General features: G+C 36.4%; 1 protein-coding gene across 5 annotated transcripts in view; it reads right to left on the bottom strand.

Moving 5' to 3' along the window:
* DCDC1 (doublecortin domain containing 1) overlaps positions 1-18,470 on the bottom strand; it is a 473,661-nt gene that overhangs the window by 382,894 nt on the left and 72,297 nt on the right. For 4 of the 5 annotated variants that reach the window (XM_070383604.1, XM_070383606.1, XM_070383609.1 and 1 more), the window contains one exon: positions 5,289-5,382. The exons of the other annotated variant lie outside the window; for it this stretch is intronic. In XM_070383604.1, the coding sequence (XP_070239705.1) occupies positions 5,289-5,382 (94 nt within the window). The remainder of the gene's footprint in view (positions 1-5,288; positions 5,383-18,470) is intronic. 5 annotated transcript variants of the gene reach the window in all.

Raw genomic sequence — 18,470 nt, 5'->3', positions numbered from 1 at the left:
AGAAACACAAACAGTTGCATCAATTCAGAAATCCACTGAAAGTTACTCTCCAGTTGGAACTGATGTGGAGATAAGGGGGCAGCCATGCCCATCGAAGAAGTTTCTTAGGCTTTGACAGCTCCATAGCCAGAGGTCAGTACAGCAGCCACTGGGACCCAGGATTGAAATGACTGCTCCCAGAGCAAGGTGGGTGCTGTGCCACCAGCTAGAGCCTACCCTTTGCTCAGCATGGGGTCTGGAAACACAGGACTCAGAGAGAAAAGAATATTAAGATGTCTGGAATATTCTACAAAGGCAAATAACGGAAGAGTTATTTTCATAAATTGAACAAGTATGACGGAGGCCACCACTAACATAAATTTCTAAATGTTCCAAGAATGCAACATTCTCAGTACCCTCTTCCAGAATAAAAATAACAGCAATAATGATGATAATGTTCTACAGCACTTACCAAGTGTCAGGCACGTGTTCTAAGAACTCTAAGTAGACCTCATTTAATTCTTACAACAATCTACTAAAGTAAATATGATAATCCCTATCTTATAGATTAGGAGATTGACTCTCAGAGAAACTGAATAACCTGCTCAAGGTCATACAATAAGTGGCATAACTGAAATCTGAATTCTGGCTCCAAAATCAAAGCACTTAACTGACACTTCATAAAGCCTCTTTGAGAGAGAAGACAGTGTACAATGGTCAATTTCTCAAGAAAAATATTATAAATACATAATGCTTAAATAATGTTTCGGTGGGAAGCTGCTTCCCTTCGAGCTGTGTCACAGGTCATATACTCTGCTCAACAATAAAAATCGGCTGGCGCTTTGGCAAGTTTTATATGAACAATGGTTTCTCTTCTTTGCCTTCCTTCACTTAGTCTCTGCTATGGTCTTTGGCAACGGTCATGTGGGTGTGGATCATGCCAAACAGGAAACATCGTTTTGCTTGGAAAGACCATATGAGAAACTGGGGAAATGGATTCTATTCTGAATGTGCTGGGTGTCAGGCTAATGTGGTCATCTGTTGGTTCTGTGGGAAGCAGGGAACATGAGAAAGTTGGTGGAGACCCATTTCAACTTCTGAGGTCCTGAGGGGTGACACCCACTGCAGGAGCCCAGACGGTAGCTGCTGGAGAAACTCCAGCTCAAACCAGGCATCCAGAAGCCATCTGGCTGATACTGGAAAGCATAAAACAGGAAGGACTTCAGTTTCTTTGAATTTTAATTTCCAAAGTTTGAACTTTTATTGGATTTTAGCTCACAAAGGTAAGATTATTTGATTTTGGAATTCACTTCTCTGAAGACTTAAAATTTTTGGATTTTAACTTCTTTGGCATTTTATTCTTCGAATTTGATTTCTTTACAAAAATCTGATAATGCGCAAGAGTAAACATGCACATTGAGGGTCTGTTATTGGAATTCTGTGGTTGAAATATGTTAATTCTGTCATTTGATATCACTGTAGAATCTCTGAAGAATTTTTAAAGAATATATAGCTATTTTGGGCAGCTAACCTGAAGTAGGACATGGAACAGGAAATGAATGTTTAGTGTTTCATAGCATGACTTCGAAGCCAACTTAATTAATGTACTATTCTAACTCATTTCAGAATCTTCTAGGGTACATTTCATACTACCCACCATGATCTATAAAGATCCACAAAGTAGTGGGGAGGAGTGGCTTGGTTATTGGAATAGTAGCATCAGAAAGGTCCTAAGAGACTATGGCCTTTCTTAAGAGGAAGAATGACTCCATTCATTCACCATGATGCAATAATTAAGTTGAGAGAAGTTAGTAAGTTAAGAGAACAAAAGGTTGGGGAATGTTAAGGGGAATAAGAGTCTTAAACAACTTAAAATTTCTTAAACAACTTCATCAAAATCTAATACTATCTACATGTGTTCTGCCACTACCAAGCACTTCTATGACCCAAGTAGCTCATATATGACTGGTAAATAGGGTAATGATGTCAGCAAGATAAAGTTTGGTAGGTGAATACATGCTTTTTTCCTAGGCAATGGAGACCAACAGAGTAGGAGTGGAACTCAGTCCTTTAGCAGGGAAGATAAAAGATATCAGCTTGGCTGTTGCACTGGCACTCCCTTCCCAGAAAGGTGCACCCTCTGCCTTGCATGACTCTGTGGGAGTTTTGCTTCCTCCTGTGGCTTCTTTAAAGAAATCCCACTGACTTAGGCCTCCAATTGACTTTCACCTGCACTCTCACATTCTACTGTTTCTGTGCAGCTTTACTATCTTCTGCAGAACTCTGAGATGACTACCCAGACTGTTCATATTATCTCCTAAGTTAGTAATTCTTATTTTAGATAGTGTTCCAGTTTTAAAAGTATATAGACTTTGAATGGTCTTCCTCAAACCTATTTTTCTCACAGCCCTGTTATTTTTGAGGGTGTAATTTTGCAGAATGCATTTCTCACACTTATTTCATGCTCTAGTAGAAACGCTGTACTAGTAATGTTGACCATATATAGGAATACAGCATCTTTACACAGTGAGTAGTTCTCTTCCTCTCTCAAAAGAATAGATCAACATAGGAAACACAACTTAAGAGCTTTTCCACATAGAACAAAGTAAATGTCTTTGCTAAAATCTTCTATGGTTTAGAAATTTGACCATTTGCAAATCCTATGGGATTTTGAAGGTTTTATTAGACTTGGAAAAGTAAAAAAAAAAAATGGTTTAATGTCATGTCAAATGTGCGAATTTCTCATAGCATAGGAGGAACACCTGAAAGGAAAACACCTATATTTACCAGTATATCTAATGCCAAAAAAGAAGCAACAGTTAGGAGAAATTTTTTTGTTTTGTACATCTGTTACTTTTCGCTCTTGATGCCCATTACACTCCTAATTTGTGCTTAAAATAAAATATAATTTCTATGATATTAATATTAAACATCATTAAGTGACTTTTTCTGATCTGATACTGAGCAAGCAATCAAAAGAAAGTCATACATAAAATCAGAATGTTGGCATTTATTTAAAGAAAAAGAGAGCTTTATATAACACTTGACCCTTTCCAAGTTAAAAGTTCAGAAAACTATCAGACATAAAAGTTTTTAGGGACCTCAATCACTTGATGCACAAAATCATACTAACAAACAAAGAAAAAAGAAATGCAAAAACCTAATGTTAAGTGACTAGGGTGCTGCAGACTGGAAGTTCCTCCAACAGGATTAGCTTCTTTAAGTATTTTAAGTCCAGTGAACTTGTTATGCTTCCACATGTTAGTAGTTGCATAGGCTAATTTCAGCTGGCATAAGCTTTTATAAGTATGCAAAACCACGGGGCAAGGCATGCATTAAAATGTGATAATAACACACTTCTGGGACACATGAAGCATGAGGCACGAATCTGAACGCCCCTGGCAGCCATGAAGTCTCACTCCTTGGAGTCAGAACTTTTCTGTTTTGATAAGTAATTCTGTTATACCACATTTGGGATGGGGAAAAAAAATCAACTATCTAAATTTAAACTGTTATCTTAACCAGGGTTTCTTAGAGTTTCAACTCTAGCAATTTACTCAAATACAATTTTTTAATTCCAGGTGAGCTGGAAATTACTCAAAGCAAGATAGGATCTTAAGAAAAAGTGTTCTTTATTTTCTTAATGAAAATTGAAGAGCAATTATGTAGTATTGTTTATCCTAGAAAATTTAACCAGTGCGATGAGGTAGGGGCCAAAAATGTAAGAAGGAAGAGATCAACTTTAATAATGTTACTCTCCCAATTCCCCTGGAAAAAAAAACGTAAGGAGGAATTTCTTGTGTTACTTATGTCTTAGAGGTAAATAGCTAATGCTTCTAGATAGTAATGGGTAAGTGTCTACAAGTGCCTTGAAATCCTTAGAAGAAAACTCCTAATAAAATGAAAAATAATTCTTATACCTAACATGAATGTTAAAAAATAACCAAGAAAAATAGATTTAATTTCTAATACACACTCATATATAAATATATGACACTTAGCAAAAAAATTTAAGAGTTATAAATAAGTATCAAACTATCACAGTGATCACTCAATAGGATTCATTAAGGATGATAAAGCTAGGAAAGTTTGCTTTTATACAATAAAAGCAAGGATAATGGAAACAAATGGGAGTCTCCAGTGTAGCTATATCCTAAAATCACATCTTTCTGGATCTAGCCTTGCAGTTAAGTATGCCACTTACGATTTTGGCCATCTTCAGATATGTGAACTCAAGGTTTAAATGAAGTGATAGAACTGTAAAGTAGCATACTGAATAGTGTAACTGTGGCACTGTTAAAGGAATACTAACTACTATTAAAGAAATAAAAAGTAAAATTTTTAAACAGTAAAAGTAAAACAGTAAAGTAATAATTGTTGCTGCTGCTGCTGCTAAGTCTCTTCAGTCGTGTCTGACTCTGTTACTGACAGTAATTTAATGATAGTACAAATTTGGAATCAAGTATTTTTGCTTTCAAAGAATGGCAAATCAGAGCCTTTAAAAATATAGAGGAAGATCTCTTATTTTGACAAACACAAACAATAAAATTGTTTTAAAGCATTTCATGACTTTTGAAAAACCTCTAGAAGTTAGCCAAAACATTAAAAAAAAAAATCTCTGAGCATACAGTAACACAATTCATCTTTCTCTTTTGAAAGCTATATATCATAGAAGTTGCTAAATATGAAAGTATATCAATTACTTTTGTCTATTAAGTATGGCTTGCTAAGGTTAAAATACCCATTATTTTTTTTTTAAATCTAAGCTTGTGCTCTGCTTAGATGAATGTTCATGACCCCTGAAAATTCATATGTTGAAATCTAATCCCCAATGTGATTGTATTTGAAAAGGATTAGGTCAAGGAGGTGGAGCCCTCATGAATGAATTAATGTCCTTATATAAAGCACCTCAGAAAGCATCCTTGTCCCTTCTACTATCTAAGGACAAAGTGAGAAGACAGCTGTCTATCAATCAGAAAAGGCCCCTTAACAGATACAGAATCTACCAATGTCTTGATCTTGGGCTTACTAATCTCCATACCTGTGAGAAATAAATGTTTATTTAAACCAGTTAGTCTATGGAATTTTAAACAGTACCCAAATGGACTAAAACATGCTGAAATAAAAGCTTCTCTAAACTTTAATAATCTTTCATGATTTCCGTTTCTATAAGAATGACATATTTATTCGTGTTATAATTAAGCTGGGTTTTACGTCTGTTTTCCTTTTAAAAGTACAAAGTAAAAACAAAATTATGTAAATGTCTTTTGAGATAGTATCACATAGTTTACAAACTCTTTGCCACTTACCTTTTGAAATCTCTTTGATTTTTCTGCCATATAAATCATAAAAATATCTGGCTGGTGAATTTAGATTCATTCTCATTGTGCAAATATCTAAAACCTACACAGAAAAAAAATACCTTAAAAATAATTTATCACAGTTAGCTCTAACAGAATTGAAAACACATTTAAAGTTCTTTCTCTACTATATGGCTATTTAAAATTATAAAATAAAATTAGATGATTTATCAAATGTTTCTAATATATGAAATAGAAAAAGACAGTTAAAATTGCTAATTCCAATTGTACTTTAAGCACACAAATATTAATAAAAAAGAGAAAGATGTAAGAAATATTAAAAATAATCACATATTTTTTCATAAATGGAAAAACTGTGGGAGACCTCTATATTTTTCCTGCTCTTTTCTCTTAACATATTTTTCATTTATTTTACAATGGGAGGATATTATATTTTAGATTAGGTTTTAAGGTACTTTCTTTAGCTTTTAAATTCTTTCCAAGTGTCCTAAAATAAATTATAGGTTAAAGTGTCTGCCTGAAATGCGAGAGACCTGGGTTGAAGAAGGAAGTGGCAACCCACTCCAGTATTCTTGCTGGAGAATCCCATGGACGGAGGAGGCTGGTAGGCTACAGGCCACGGGGTTGCAAAGAGTCGGACAAGACTGAGTGACTTCACTTTCACTTTCAAAATAAATTATAAATATTATCTGATCACAGTTCACTTTGATAACTTACACTGTTTGGGTACTAAAAATGGAATTAATAAACTACATTTCAAGGTTTTCCATGAATCTGAGTTTGAAGAACTTCACTTTTTTAAAAAAATTTATTGGAGGATAGTTGCTTTACAATGTTGTTAGTTTCTGTTGCACAGCGAAGTGAATCAGCTGTATGTATACATGTATCTCCTCTTTTGGGGATTTCCTTCCTATTTAGGTCACCACACAGCAGAGTTCCCTATGCTATACAGTAACATTCTCATTAGTTATGAAGAACTTCACTTTTGATGGTTTCTAATACGCTAAAGTCCTTCTCTCTTTAATTTCTCAATGTGTTCTTGATATAGAAATAGCCCTTATAAAGGTGTAACAATCACCTTTCCAACACCAGGGAAGACTTAAACATGCATCAGTTGGAAAGAAAGCTCTACTCACAAGACAAGAAAAATTAAATTAACAGAAGGGAGTTGAGAGGTCTCAGGAACCTGAGGGCAGGCATTATGAGTCTTCAGGAAGTGACTCCCAAAACATGAAACTTACCACAATCATTTAAAAGTCCATAACACATTCCAAATCCAAACTAAATGTACTTATCTCTTCCAACCTTACTATTCATAGCTATGATATATTGCTTTTACATTACCAAGAACTGCTGAAGGACAATGTTCACTGTATGATTATATACCTTAAAATTTTTTCTAGTTACTGATAACGCTCTGCCTCCATTTCTGCCCACTTTTATCCTTATTTTAAAACTAGAGCTTGTAATACTAATCCAAGCTCAATCAACTCACTTTCTTTGTGACAACAGACATATTGAAACAGCTTAACATATTCAGTTCAGTCTCTCAGTCGTGTCTGACTCTTTGTGACCCCATGAACTGCAGCAGGCCAGGCCTCCATGTCCATCATCAACTCCTGGAGTTTACCCAAACTCATGTCCATTGAGTCAGTGATGCCATTTCAACCATCTCATCCTCTGTCGGCCCCTTCTCCCCTTGCCCTCAATCCTTCCCAGCATCGGGGTCTTTTCAAATGAATCAGTTCTTCATATCAGGTGGCCAAAATATTGGGAGTTTCAGCTTCAACATCAGTCCTTCCAATAAACACCCAGGACTGATCTCCTTTAGGATGGACTGGTTGGATCTCCTTGCAGTCCAAGGAACTCTTAAGAGTCTTCTCCAACACCACAGTTCAAAAGCATCAATTCTTCAGTGCTCAGCTTTCTTTACAGTCCAACTCTCACATCCATACATGACCACTGGAAAAACCATAGCCTTGACTAGATGGACCTTTGTTGGCAAAGTAATGTCTCTGCTTTTTAATATGCTGTCTAGGTTGGTCACAACTTTCCTTCCAAGGAGTAAGCGTCTTTTAATTTCATGGCTGCAATCACCATCTGCAGTGATTTTGGAGCCCCAAAAAATAAAGTCTGACACTGTTTCCACTGTTTCCCCATCTATTTCCCATGAAATGATGGGACCGGATGCCATGATCTTAGTTTTCTGAATGTTGAGCTTTAAGCCAACTTTTTCACTCTCCTCTTTCACCTTCATCAAGAGGCTCTTTAGTTCTTCACTTTCTGCCATAAGGGTGGTGTCATCTGCATATCTGAGGTTATTGATATTTCACCCCAACCTTGATTCCAGCTTGTGCTTCTTCCAGCCCAGCGTTTCTCATGATGTACTCTGCACATAAGCTAAATAAGCAGGGTGACAATATACAGCCTAGACGTACTCCTTTTCCTATTTGGAACCAGTCTGTTGTTCCATGTCCAGTTCTAACTGTTGCTTCCTGACCTGCATACAGGTTTCTCAAGAGGCAGGTCAGGTGGTGTGGTATTCCCATCTCTTGAAGAATTTTCCACAGTTTGTTGTGATCCACATAGTCAAAGGCTTTGGCATAGTCAATAAAGCAGAAATAGATGTTTTTCAGGAACTCTCTTGCTTTTTTGATGATCCAGCGGATGTTGGCAATTTGATCTCTGGTTCCTCTGCCTTTTCTAAAACCAGCTTAATGTGTATATAGAGGCAAAACTGTACTTCTCTTTCAGTCTGGAGAACAACTTTCAAACACCATGACTGATTTGGCTTATCATCCGAGTTGCTGTATCTAGTAATGTGTTGCACTTAAAAGGCAAATAATATTTAACCAATGAATTTAATTTGACAAACTAACCTTAACTGGATATATCAGAAATTCTCAGCCTTTATCTTAGCCTTAAACATGACCAATAATGTTGCCCCATGCCACGTACTCCCAAGGGTATTTACATGATTCTGTGTGTTTCTTATATCCTAGCTGCAATCCAGAGCTTCAGGCAGTTTTTCAAAAACTATATATTGTTGCTGTCTCTCTCAAAACCAAGAAGAATGTTCATGATTAAAGATACAGTGATAGGAATAATCTTGAACCTTCTAATTTATGAGGGAAACAGTCACAACATCAGTGCTTTACCTAGTTGGATAACAAGGTACTTGCAATGTACTCACTTGCAGTGAGTGACTGTAAGCATTGTCATGTAGAGCAAATCCATTAACCTCAGTGTCGCTACTTGACGTGTGTCAGTGGAGAACCAAGGCCGTGTGTCCTCATCAGTCAAACGCAAGGCTCCCTAACTTAGAATGGCCCCTACCTCTCTCTAGTCCACTTGCCCATACCTGGGACTGGTCCTTGCTACCCAAACAAATAAGGTAACAAGTGTGGCAATTCCAAACCTCACTCTTCCTGTCTTTCTTCCTAATCTCTTGGGTCAATTTCTTTAGTGACTACTACACACAAGTTAACCTAGGACTCCCATCCAATGGACTGAAACCTTTTTTAAAGATGCTCAGAAAGCAATATTCAAAAATGCAAGAGAGAAAAGAAACCGCAGTTTCTTCTGGAACTTGAGACAGAAAGGAGTGGAACATATAAACACTGGCATGGGATCGATCTATTTTTAGCAACTAACACAGTCTAACTAGAAAAATTCTTCTTTTCATCACTTTCTCCCATATGACTCTGTGCTCAAATATTATCCTTTTGCAATTACCACCACTACCTGCTTCATTGACAAAAATACTCAAAGGAGGTAATTCAGAATGCATTCTTCCATAGCCAGTCACCTTGAAAATTACTAAGAACCTATGTAAAAGTGACTCAGTCATGTCTGACTCTTTGCAACCCCATGGAGCCACCAGGCTCCTCTGTCCAGGGAATTCTCCAGGCAAGAATATTGGAGTGGGTTGCCATTCCCTTCTCCAGGGAATCTTCTTGATCCAGGGATCTCCTGCACTGAGATGGATTCTTTACCATCTGAGCCACCAGGGAAGCTCCTATAGCTGGTCTCATAAACCCTAAAATGATGCAACTCCCTCCTTAGGATACTCATGTTATTTCTCATGAACTCATGTTCATCTTTCCATTTGTTACATTTAGTTCTCAATTTCTTAAGATTTCAAATCTATTATTTAAAAGTGCAAGGAAGCCGTTTTGTACAAACCATATTCCCCAGTTACTAGTGGAGCTTCAAATATCTAAATATCCTCTAAAGTTTTATCATAATTTACCAATTAAGCTAAGCAAAATATGAACTATTTAAAGATAATCCCCTTTACTTCAACTAAAATAATGATGATTTTAAAATATTGCTGCCTTTGAGTTTTTAAAAAATTAGCCAAGTAAAATTACATGGCTTTTTAACTCAAGAGATTCTTCTCCTTTCATTGCTAAAACATCAGTAATAATGTTTGTGCAAGCCAAGTTTTAAGAGTTAAATGAGTTTTTAAATTGGCATTCAAAAATCAGATATATTAGAAATTAATAATGCATCAGCAAAACTGCCACTCTCTTACTTTCAAGATGAAAGATCTTTGCAGTGTTTAAGCATTGCCAACCTTCAGTAATCATTTCCTCATAGCAAATTAAAAGTGGTGTAAATTAGTATCAATATAAATTTCTGTCAAAAGTCCTAAAAGGAAGCCCCTATTTGTAAGGTCATTCTTGTAATTTAAAATATTTAACAGTGTTAGCTTGCTGTAATCTTAAGGTTAATTAAAATACCATTTCCACTAATCTGTAGCTGTTAAGCTTGTTAAAATATTACTTTTTTGATAATTTCTTATAGCTTAGGCTATAGAGAACTCTTCTGATACTAAAATCTAAAAACCACTACACTGTAAAACTAAACTCCTCTTGACAAGCACATGAGAAGAGATCTTCCACAAACTGTTTTTAGTTGAGTCCATCTGCTTATAGTTTGGGGAGTCACCTCCATGTCCAAGCATATCTGGCGCAGTCTGCAGCTGTTGGAATGGCCACCATAGAGGTGGTATGGTTTCATAGTCTAAAGTCTCTGAGTTTGGTTTAGTACTACCCAAAAGTGAGAGAGTGTGCTTAGCTCAACATAACCCTGGGCCACGGAGCTGAGTCTACACGCCATCAGATCCAACACTATTGACTTCCTCAAAGATGAAGAATCTTAATAGCTTTTTATGAGTCACTGCCCAGAAATGTAACCCCAGATTCAGCCCTCTACACACACCTCCTTCACAAGATCCTCCAGAGCAGGGGTCAGCACCCTACACACACCACGGGCCGATTCTGGCCACAGTCTGTTTCTGTATGGCTTGTAGGCTGAGAAGACTCTGCATGCTTTTAATTGTTAAAAAATAATCAAAAGAAGAATAACATTTTGTCACACTTTAATAATATATCATAGTATATGAAATTCATATTTCACTGCCCATAAATAAAGTTTTCCTGGAAAACAGCCATGGTGTTCATTTCTATGGCTGGTTGCACACTAAGTGTCAGAGCTGAGTGGTTGTAACAAAGACTTTATGGTATAGAAAATGAAGAATATTTGCTGTCAGACCCTTTACAGAAAAAGTATTCCTACTCTCAGTCTATTGCATTATCATTCACTTAAGGTTCTATCTATTCCTCTTTATACAGTATCCTCAACTCCTTCATCCATTTCTAAGACCTTTGCTTTGCACACTCTGAAAACTCTCCCCATGATAAACAAAAGTGATTAGACCATCAACCTCCTTTAAAAGAAAACAAGCTTTCCTCTGAGTTCTCTCAGTTTCTCAGAGTTCTCTCAAAAGCTAGGATTTTAGTCCCTTACTTCACACAACCTCAAATTTGTGAAGTGGTGTTACTTACAATGTTATTTCTTGGTTAATTTCTCCCCAACCTTCTTACTGAACAAACAAAACAAACAAATCACATAGATTTACAATGACTACCACATTGACAAATCCAAAGGACATTTTCTTCATGCTCATTTATTTCAATCTTTGAATAGCATTTGAGTTAACTTCCTCTTTCTTTAAATCCCTTTATTCCCTGAATTCTGAAATATGATAATCCACTAATTCTTTTCCTGCCTTTTTTTCTCATTACAGGTTCATCCTCCTCTACTCATTAATTGGAGTTCTTGAAGGTAGTCCTAGCCTTCTTCCTGCTTCACACTAAATTATCTCTTATGGCAATCTAATCAATGCTCCAATGTTTCATTTTCTATTTATACACTGACAACTTCCAAATTGGTATGCCTACCCCTGAAATTCTCTGAGCTTCAGACCAAATAATTACCTGTTCATTATCTCACTCAAACAGATCAAAGATCCCTCAAAGTCAACATGTCCAAGACTGAATCCCATCTCTTCTGCTTCAAGCCTAGTCTTCTTCTAGGCATAGGGAAAGATACCTCCTTCTATCTGGTTATGCAAACCAGAAACTGCAAAATCATCCTTGATACCTTTAACATCTCACTTCCCTTCAGACCATGTATCCAAGCTATTATCAGGGCCTGTTGATTTATCTTCTAAAAATCTTAACCATTTCCATTCCCATTCCTGAGGTCCAGGCTATTATCATCTGTCACTAGGACTCTGGCAATACTTAGCAAATAGTTTCCCTGCATCTCCCTGGCCCACCCAATCTGTCCTCCACTGAACACCAAAGTAATCTCTCCAAAAATAAATCCAGTACCCTTTCTTCCGCTCCTAACTAAAACATTTATATGACTTCTTACAGTTCTTTGGAGGAAAAAGGCAAAAATCTGTAATGTTTTTTACAGGCTACTCTCTCCCTCATAAGTTAAAATTTTAATTCATGGGATCTATCCTGCTCACCCTGCCATGGAATCTTTTCATATGCTGTGCTCTCTGCTTATCTCTTCTCAGAAGACCTCCCTGTCACCTATTTCATGTTAAATAATTTGATCATTTTATAAACACTTTTTCCATCACTAGACTCGTGGCTCAGACGGTAAAGTATCTACCTGAAATTCAGGAGACCTGGGTTTGATCCCTGGGTCAGGAAGATCCCCTGGAGAAGGAAATGGCAACCCACTCCAGTACTCTTGCCTAGAAAATCCCATGGATGGAGGAGCCTGGTAGGCTACAGTCCATAGGGTCACAAAGAGTGCGACACAACTGAGCAACTTTACTTTGAGGACAAGATCACGGTTTTTCACATCCTCAAATCCAGATGCTTGGCAGATTTATTCATAAAAATATCACAAATTAATGAATTAGTGAAAGCTAATATATGCCTAATTTAAAATCATTTCATCTTAAATTTACATTGTTATTAAAAGTCTGATAAAAGTAGCAAATAAAATTTCTGATCAATGCTATAAAATTATGCTGTAACTAAAGTATGTGTAATTCCAGAAAAACTATTTCAAATAAAACTAATTTTTTTTAGTATCAGAGCACTGAACCTGTACTCTCCTTAGAAAATAAATTAGAAAACCTCTTTACATTTGAAGTAATACTTTGAGTTGCCTACCCAATGTTCATTCTCCACCTCATCCTTGCTGTCCTGATTTTGAATAAGGGTTCACTCTTTCTCCTTTTGACTTGAGGAAGGCTATAATTATTTTGACTGGTATAAGTCAATTCTGGTGATCCCATGCTCCCTATCAGTGAATGGGAGTCCCTATCAGTCGTGTCTGACTCTGTGCAACCCCACAGACAGCAGCCCACCAGGCTCTGCCATCCCTGGGATTCTCCAGGCAAGACACTGGAGTGGGTTGCCATTGCCTTCTCCGGATCTGGGGATAGATACAATCTATTTCTAGCCAATGTGACACAAGAAGGGGCTTCTGGGAAACATTTCTTCACTCATAGTGAAGAGATGATCCTTTCTGCCTCTGGACAAATTGATACCAGTCTGTGCAGTGGCCATCCTGTTAACAATATATGAAAGAAAACAAAATCCAGAAAACTATAGAGAATATAACTGGAATCCTGTACTACTATGCATGAAGACTCCCTACCTCTGGATTTCTTGCTTCTTTTTTGCTTAAATCTGTTTGAGTATCTTCTACTATTTGCAGCTAAAGTCATCCTGCTGCTGCTGCTGCTAAGTCCCTTCAGTCGTGTCCGACTCTGTGCGACCCCAGAGACGGCAGCCCACCAGGCTCCCCCGTCCCTGGGATTCTCCAGGCAAGAACACTGGAGTGGGTTGCCATTTCCTTCTCCAATGCATGAAAGTGAAAAGTGAAAGGGAAGTCGCTCAGTTGTGTCCGACTCTTAGCGACCCCATGGACTACAGCCTACCAGGCTCCTCCATCCATGGGATTTTCCAGGCAAGAGTATTGGAGTGGGGTGCCATTGCCTTCTCCTAACCAATAGAAAAAAAAATTGACTCAATCTCCTCAAATGAGAAACATTGTTTCTGTCAACTCAGTGAGTATTATTAGCATGGCAAACAGATTGCAACAGTAATCACTATATAAACATAAGAAGCAAACTATTTAAGAACCCAAAGAAGAATTTAAGAAGAAATTTAGCAAGCTGTGAAAATGAACAGATAACTATGAAATTAATTCACTAATTTACTAAAAATATTTCACCTCTGGAAATTAATTCTACTTGCTCAGTAGAAGAGAACTACAATTTATCATAAATATTTTGAGAAAAGGAATCAGTTATTATACTTTGTTTGCTAACTGAAAAACTGTCAAATACATTACAAGTTTTTAATGAATTAACACATAATAAAATGTACTTGATAAGACTTTCTATTTAAGACAAACATTTTGCAATAACTTATAATAAATATTATAACCATTTTTTTAATCTGAAGATGCCAGGAAATTGACTGAATTTGCACCTGTTATTTACTTTTTGTTCTTACTAAGTATTAATAGCTAAAAGTGGTTGCATCATTTGGCATTCTCATCAGTCATCTGTGAGATTTCCAGTTATTTCAGATTTTCATCAACTCAGTATTGTCAGTCTTTTAATTTTACCGATTCTAACCAGCTGGATAGAAAAGACAGAGAAACCAGAGATCAAATTGCCAATATCCGTTGAATCATCAAAAAGTAAGAGACTTCCAGAAAAACATCTACTTTTGCTTTACTGACTACGCCAAAGCCTTTGACTGTGTGGATCACAACAAACAGTGGAAAATTCTTCAAGAGATGGGAATACCAGGCCACCTGACCTGCCTCTTGAAAAATCTGTATGCAGGTCAAGAAGCAACAGTTATAACTGGACATGGAACAACAGACAGGTTCCAAATCAGGAAACTATGTCAAGGCTGTATATTGTCACCCTGCTTATTTAGCTTATATGCAGAGTACATCATGAGAAATGCTGGACTGGAAGAAGCACAAGCTGGAATCAAGATTGCCGGGAGAAATATCAATAACCTCAGATATGCAAATGACACCACCTTTATGGAAGAAAGCAAAGAAGGACTAAAAAGCCTCTTGATGAAGGTGAAAGAGAAGAATGAAAAAGCTGGCTTAAAGCTCAACATTCAGAAAACGAAGATCATGGCATCCAGTCCCATCACTTCACGGAAAATAGATGGGGAAACAGTGGAAACAGTGACAGATTTTATTTTGGGGGACTCCAAAATCACTGCAGATGGTGACTGAAGCCATGAAACTGAAAGATGACTGCTCCTTGGAAGAAAAGTTATGACCAACTTAGACAGCATATTAAAAAGCAGAGACATCACTTTGCTAACAAAAGTCCATCTAGTCAAAGCTATGGTTTTTCCAATAGTCGTGTATAGATGTGAGAGTTGAACCATAAAGAAAGGTGAACACTGAAGAATTGATGGTTTTGAACTGTGGTGTTGGAGAAGACTCTCGAGAGTCCCTTGAACTGCAAGGAGATCCAACCTGTCCATCCTAAAGGAAATCAGTCTTCAATATTCATTGGAAGGACTGATGTGAAGAACTGACTCATTTAAAAAGACCCTGATGCTGGCAAAGATTGAAGGCGGAGGAGAAGGGTATGACAGAGGATGAGATGGTTGGATGGCATCACCAACTCAATGGATATGAGTCTGAGTAAGTTCCAGGAGTTGGTGATGTACAGTGAAGCCTGGCATGCTGTAGTCCATGGAGTCGCAAAGAGTTGGACACTGCTGAGCAACTGAACTGACTGATTCTAACCTGTGTGCAGTGGTAACTCATTGTGGATTTAATTGGCATTTCTTTGATGATTAGTAACATTGAGCATCTTTTCATGTGCTATAGTTTATTTCTAGGTATCTTAGTAGTGTTCAAATCTTTTGATCGTTTCTATTGAGCTGTTTGCCTTCTTACTATTAGCAGAGATTTATACACACACACACACATATACACGCTGAGTGCACATTATTTGTCAGATATGTGTTTTCTGAATATTTTTTCTCCAGTCTGTGGCTAGATTTTTCATTTCTGTTGTTGTTTTTAGAAGGGCAGAAGGTTTAAAATTTTGGGTAAAGTAGATTTAATAAGTTTTGTTTCATTTTGTTTTAGTTCAGAATTTTTAGCCTAGCTAAAAAAATCTTTGCCTACCTCAAGGCTGTTAAAAAAAAAAGTCTCTTCTGGGAATTTTTTCAGTTTTACTCTTTGATGAAGTATGGATTGGAGTAATTTCTTATCATACAAATATCTAATTTTCAGCAATATTTGTCAAAAAAAGACTGTCTTTTTCTCACTGATTTATCAAGATTAATTTGCTATTGTATGTGTGGGTCAATTTCTGAAATTTCCATTTTCTTTCATTGCACTTTATATGTATCCCAATGCCAACAGTATTCTGTCTTGATTATTTTAGCTTTATAATAAATGTTGGAATAAATGTTGAAATGAGGTAGTGCAAGACATCTTAATTTGACCTTCCAATTCTTCTGCATTTCCTAAGCTTTTATTGATCTTTTTGGATCCACAATTAACTTTTCTGGTCTCTTCATGAACCCCCTACAAGTTCAATAAACTTCCTTCCCTCCGACTGATCAAAATAAGAATGTCGCCCTAGCCTGCACATACTGCCACAGCTGTTTCCTTTTTACATCTCCGTTAGCTCTTTCCCTGGTATATGCTTGTGCCAGGTCTTGTGGAGTTACTCTGTCCATGAGTAACTTAGTGTTTAGCCAAGATACAAGCGGGGCCCTAGGCAAATCTGGGAACTTTTCTCTAAATATGTCTTTCATCTGTGGCATTTCACGATACTACAGCCATTTCAGCCTCCCCGAACTTTGATGTCTTGTGGAGACCACTGTGCTTTTCTTGGATTCTCTCTCCCTAGACCGAGTCCAAAAATTGCCTCTAGGTATAAAGATAAGGTAAATTGTATACACTTCAGTTTTCCTGTTCTCTCCGGCATGGTAGTCTGGTGCTTCCAGTTGTCTAATGTCTAAACATAGCTGTCTTGTATTTTTTGTGCAGTTTTCAGTTATTTAAAATGGGATGGCTAGTCTAGTACTAGATTATCTGTTATGACTGTAAACAGATGTCTCAAATTTTGTTAATGGTTATGTTAACTCATTTTCCTAGGCAGCACTAGTGGTAAAGAACCCAATTGCCAATGCAGGAGACATAAGAGACACGGGCTTGATCCCTGGGTCAGAAAGATCCCCTGGAGGAGAGCATGGCAACCTACTCCAGTATTTTTGCCTGAAGAACCCCACGCACAGAGGAGCTTGGCAGGCTATGGTCCACTGGGTCACAAAGAGTCGGACATGACTGAAGCAAATTAGCACACGTAGCGCACAGCTCATTTTTAGGTGAGAACCCATAGGAATTGAAATGTGACCAAAGTATATTTGTGGCAGTTTCACATAACAAAAAAAAATAATGTTCTTCAAGTCCGAAAATGGATTCTAGTCCTAGCCTATTCCAGTTAATCCACTTTGGTTATGGCAGTTAACTTACCTAAGTCACCATTTTCTAAGTTAGCAATTTTTCTAATAGTCCAGTAGTTAGATTATTAGATAAAATTGCATTATTTCATAAAATTCTGTAATTATAATGTCCAGAAATTAAGCTTCAACAAGGATACCTTAATGGTAACGTATATATGAAAAACTAATTTAATTAATGCTTCAATTTAACCATTATTGTTATATGTTCTTAGCAATTTAAATGTATCAAGATAAAAAAATGTAAGTATAAAAGTCAGTACAATTTTAATAAAAAACAAAAATAAATTTATCTTTTCAGATTTAATATCATGTTTATGTTTTAACTGTTTAGGGGAGTTAAAGCATAAAGACTGTTCTTAATGACCATCTGTAATATAAATAAATCTTTAGACTGAAAGTTATCATTTGTTTTTATTTTAGCCAAGGAAATCCACCTCCCTCCTTATGATTTCATGCAAAAAAAAATTCTGGCTGCCAAATAATCACTTATTATGTTCTGAGATATTTTAATTATATAACCCTAAAATTCACACTACATAAATAGAAGACAACTGGCAATCCATGGCCTCTTGAGAATAAACTGTATTATCAATTTCTATATTTTTAAAAATTCTGCTTATATTTTTTAATCTGATATTAAACCCTGGTATGGATAATAGACTAATTTTTAAAGCAATAATAGTATCAATGGGCTTTTGCTCATATATAATAAAAAACTCTGTAAAGAACTTCCAACATAAATAATTATGCATGACCTCTCCTGTCGGAATCCATGTTGAACATCCTTAATCAAATTTTGTTACTCCAGGTGCTAGCTTTTGAATCTCTTAAAATGTTCTCTAAATTCTTTAATTCACACTGTGTGGAAAATCTCTGTTATAGCTACTGATTTGTATGTGAACATTCCACAGTCATGCTGTGGAATTTTGTATGTTGTATTTTTCTTTTAACTAAATTGGGCTTTTCCTATTTTTCTTTTAATTGAAGTATACTTGGTTTACAATATTGTATCAGTTTCAGGTATATATAAAAATGATTCAGTTATATATATCTTTTCAGATTATTTTCCATTAGAGGTTATTATAAGATATTATAATATGTGCTATATAGTAAATCCTTGCTGTTTATCTGTTTTATGAATATTTGTTTGTATCTGCTAATCCCCTACTCCTAATTTATCCCTCCCAACCTCCCTTTCCACTTTGGTAATCATAGTTTCTTTTCTACGTCTGTGAACCTGTTTCTGTTTGCATACAGATTTATTTGTATTATTTTTTAGATTCCACATATGAGTGATACCATATGTAATAAAATTTAT

Source organism: Bos mutus, chromosome 15 (genome assembly GCF_027580195.1).
Source record: "Bos mutus isolate GX-2022 chromosome 15, NWIPB_WYAK_1.1, whole genome shotgun sequence".
Taxonomy (NCBI): Eukaryota; Metazoa; Chordata; class Mammalia; order Artiodactyla; family Bovidae; genus Bos; species Bos mutus.
This window is presented reverse-complemented; position numbering and strand designations above follow the sequence as displayed.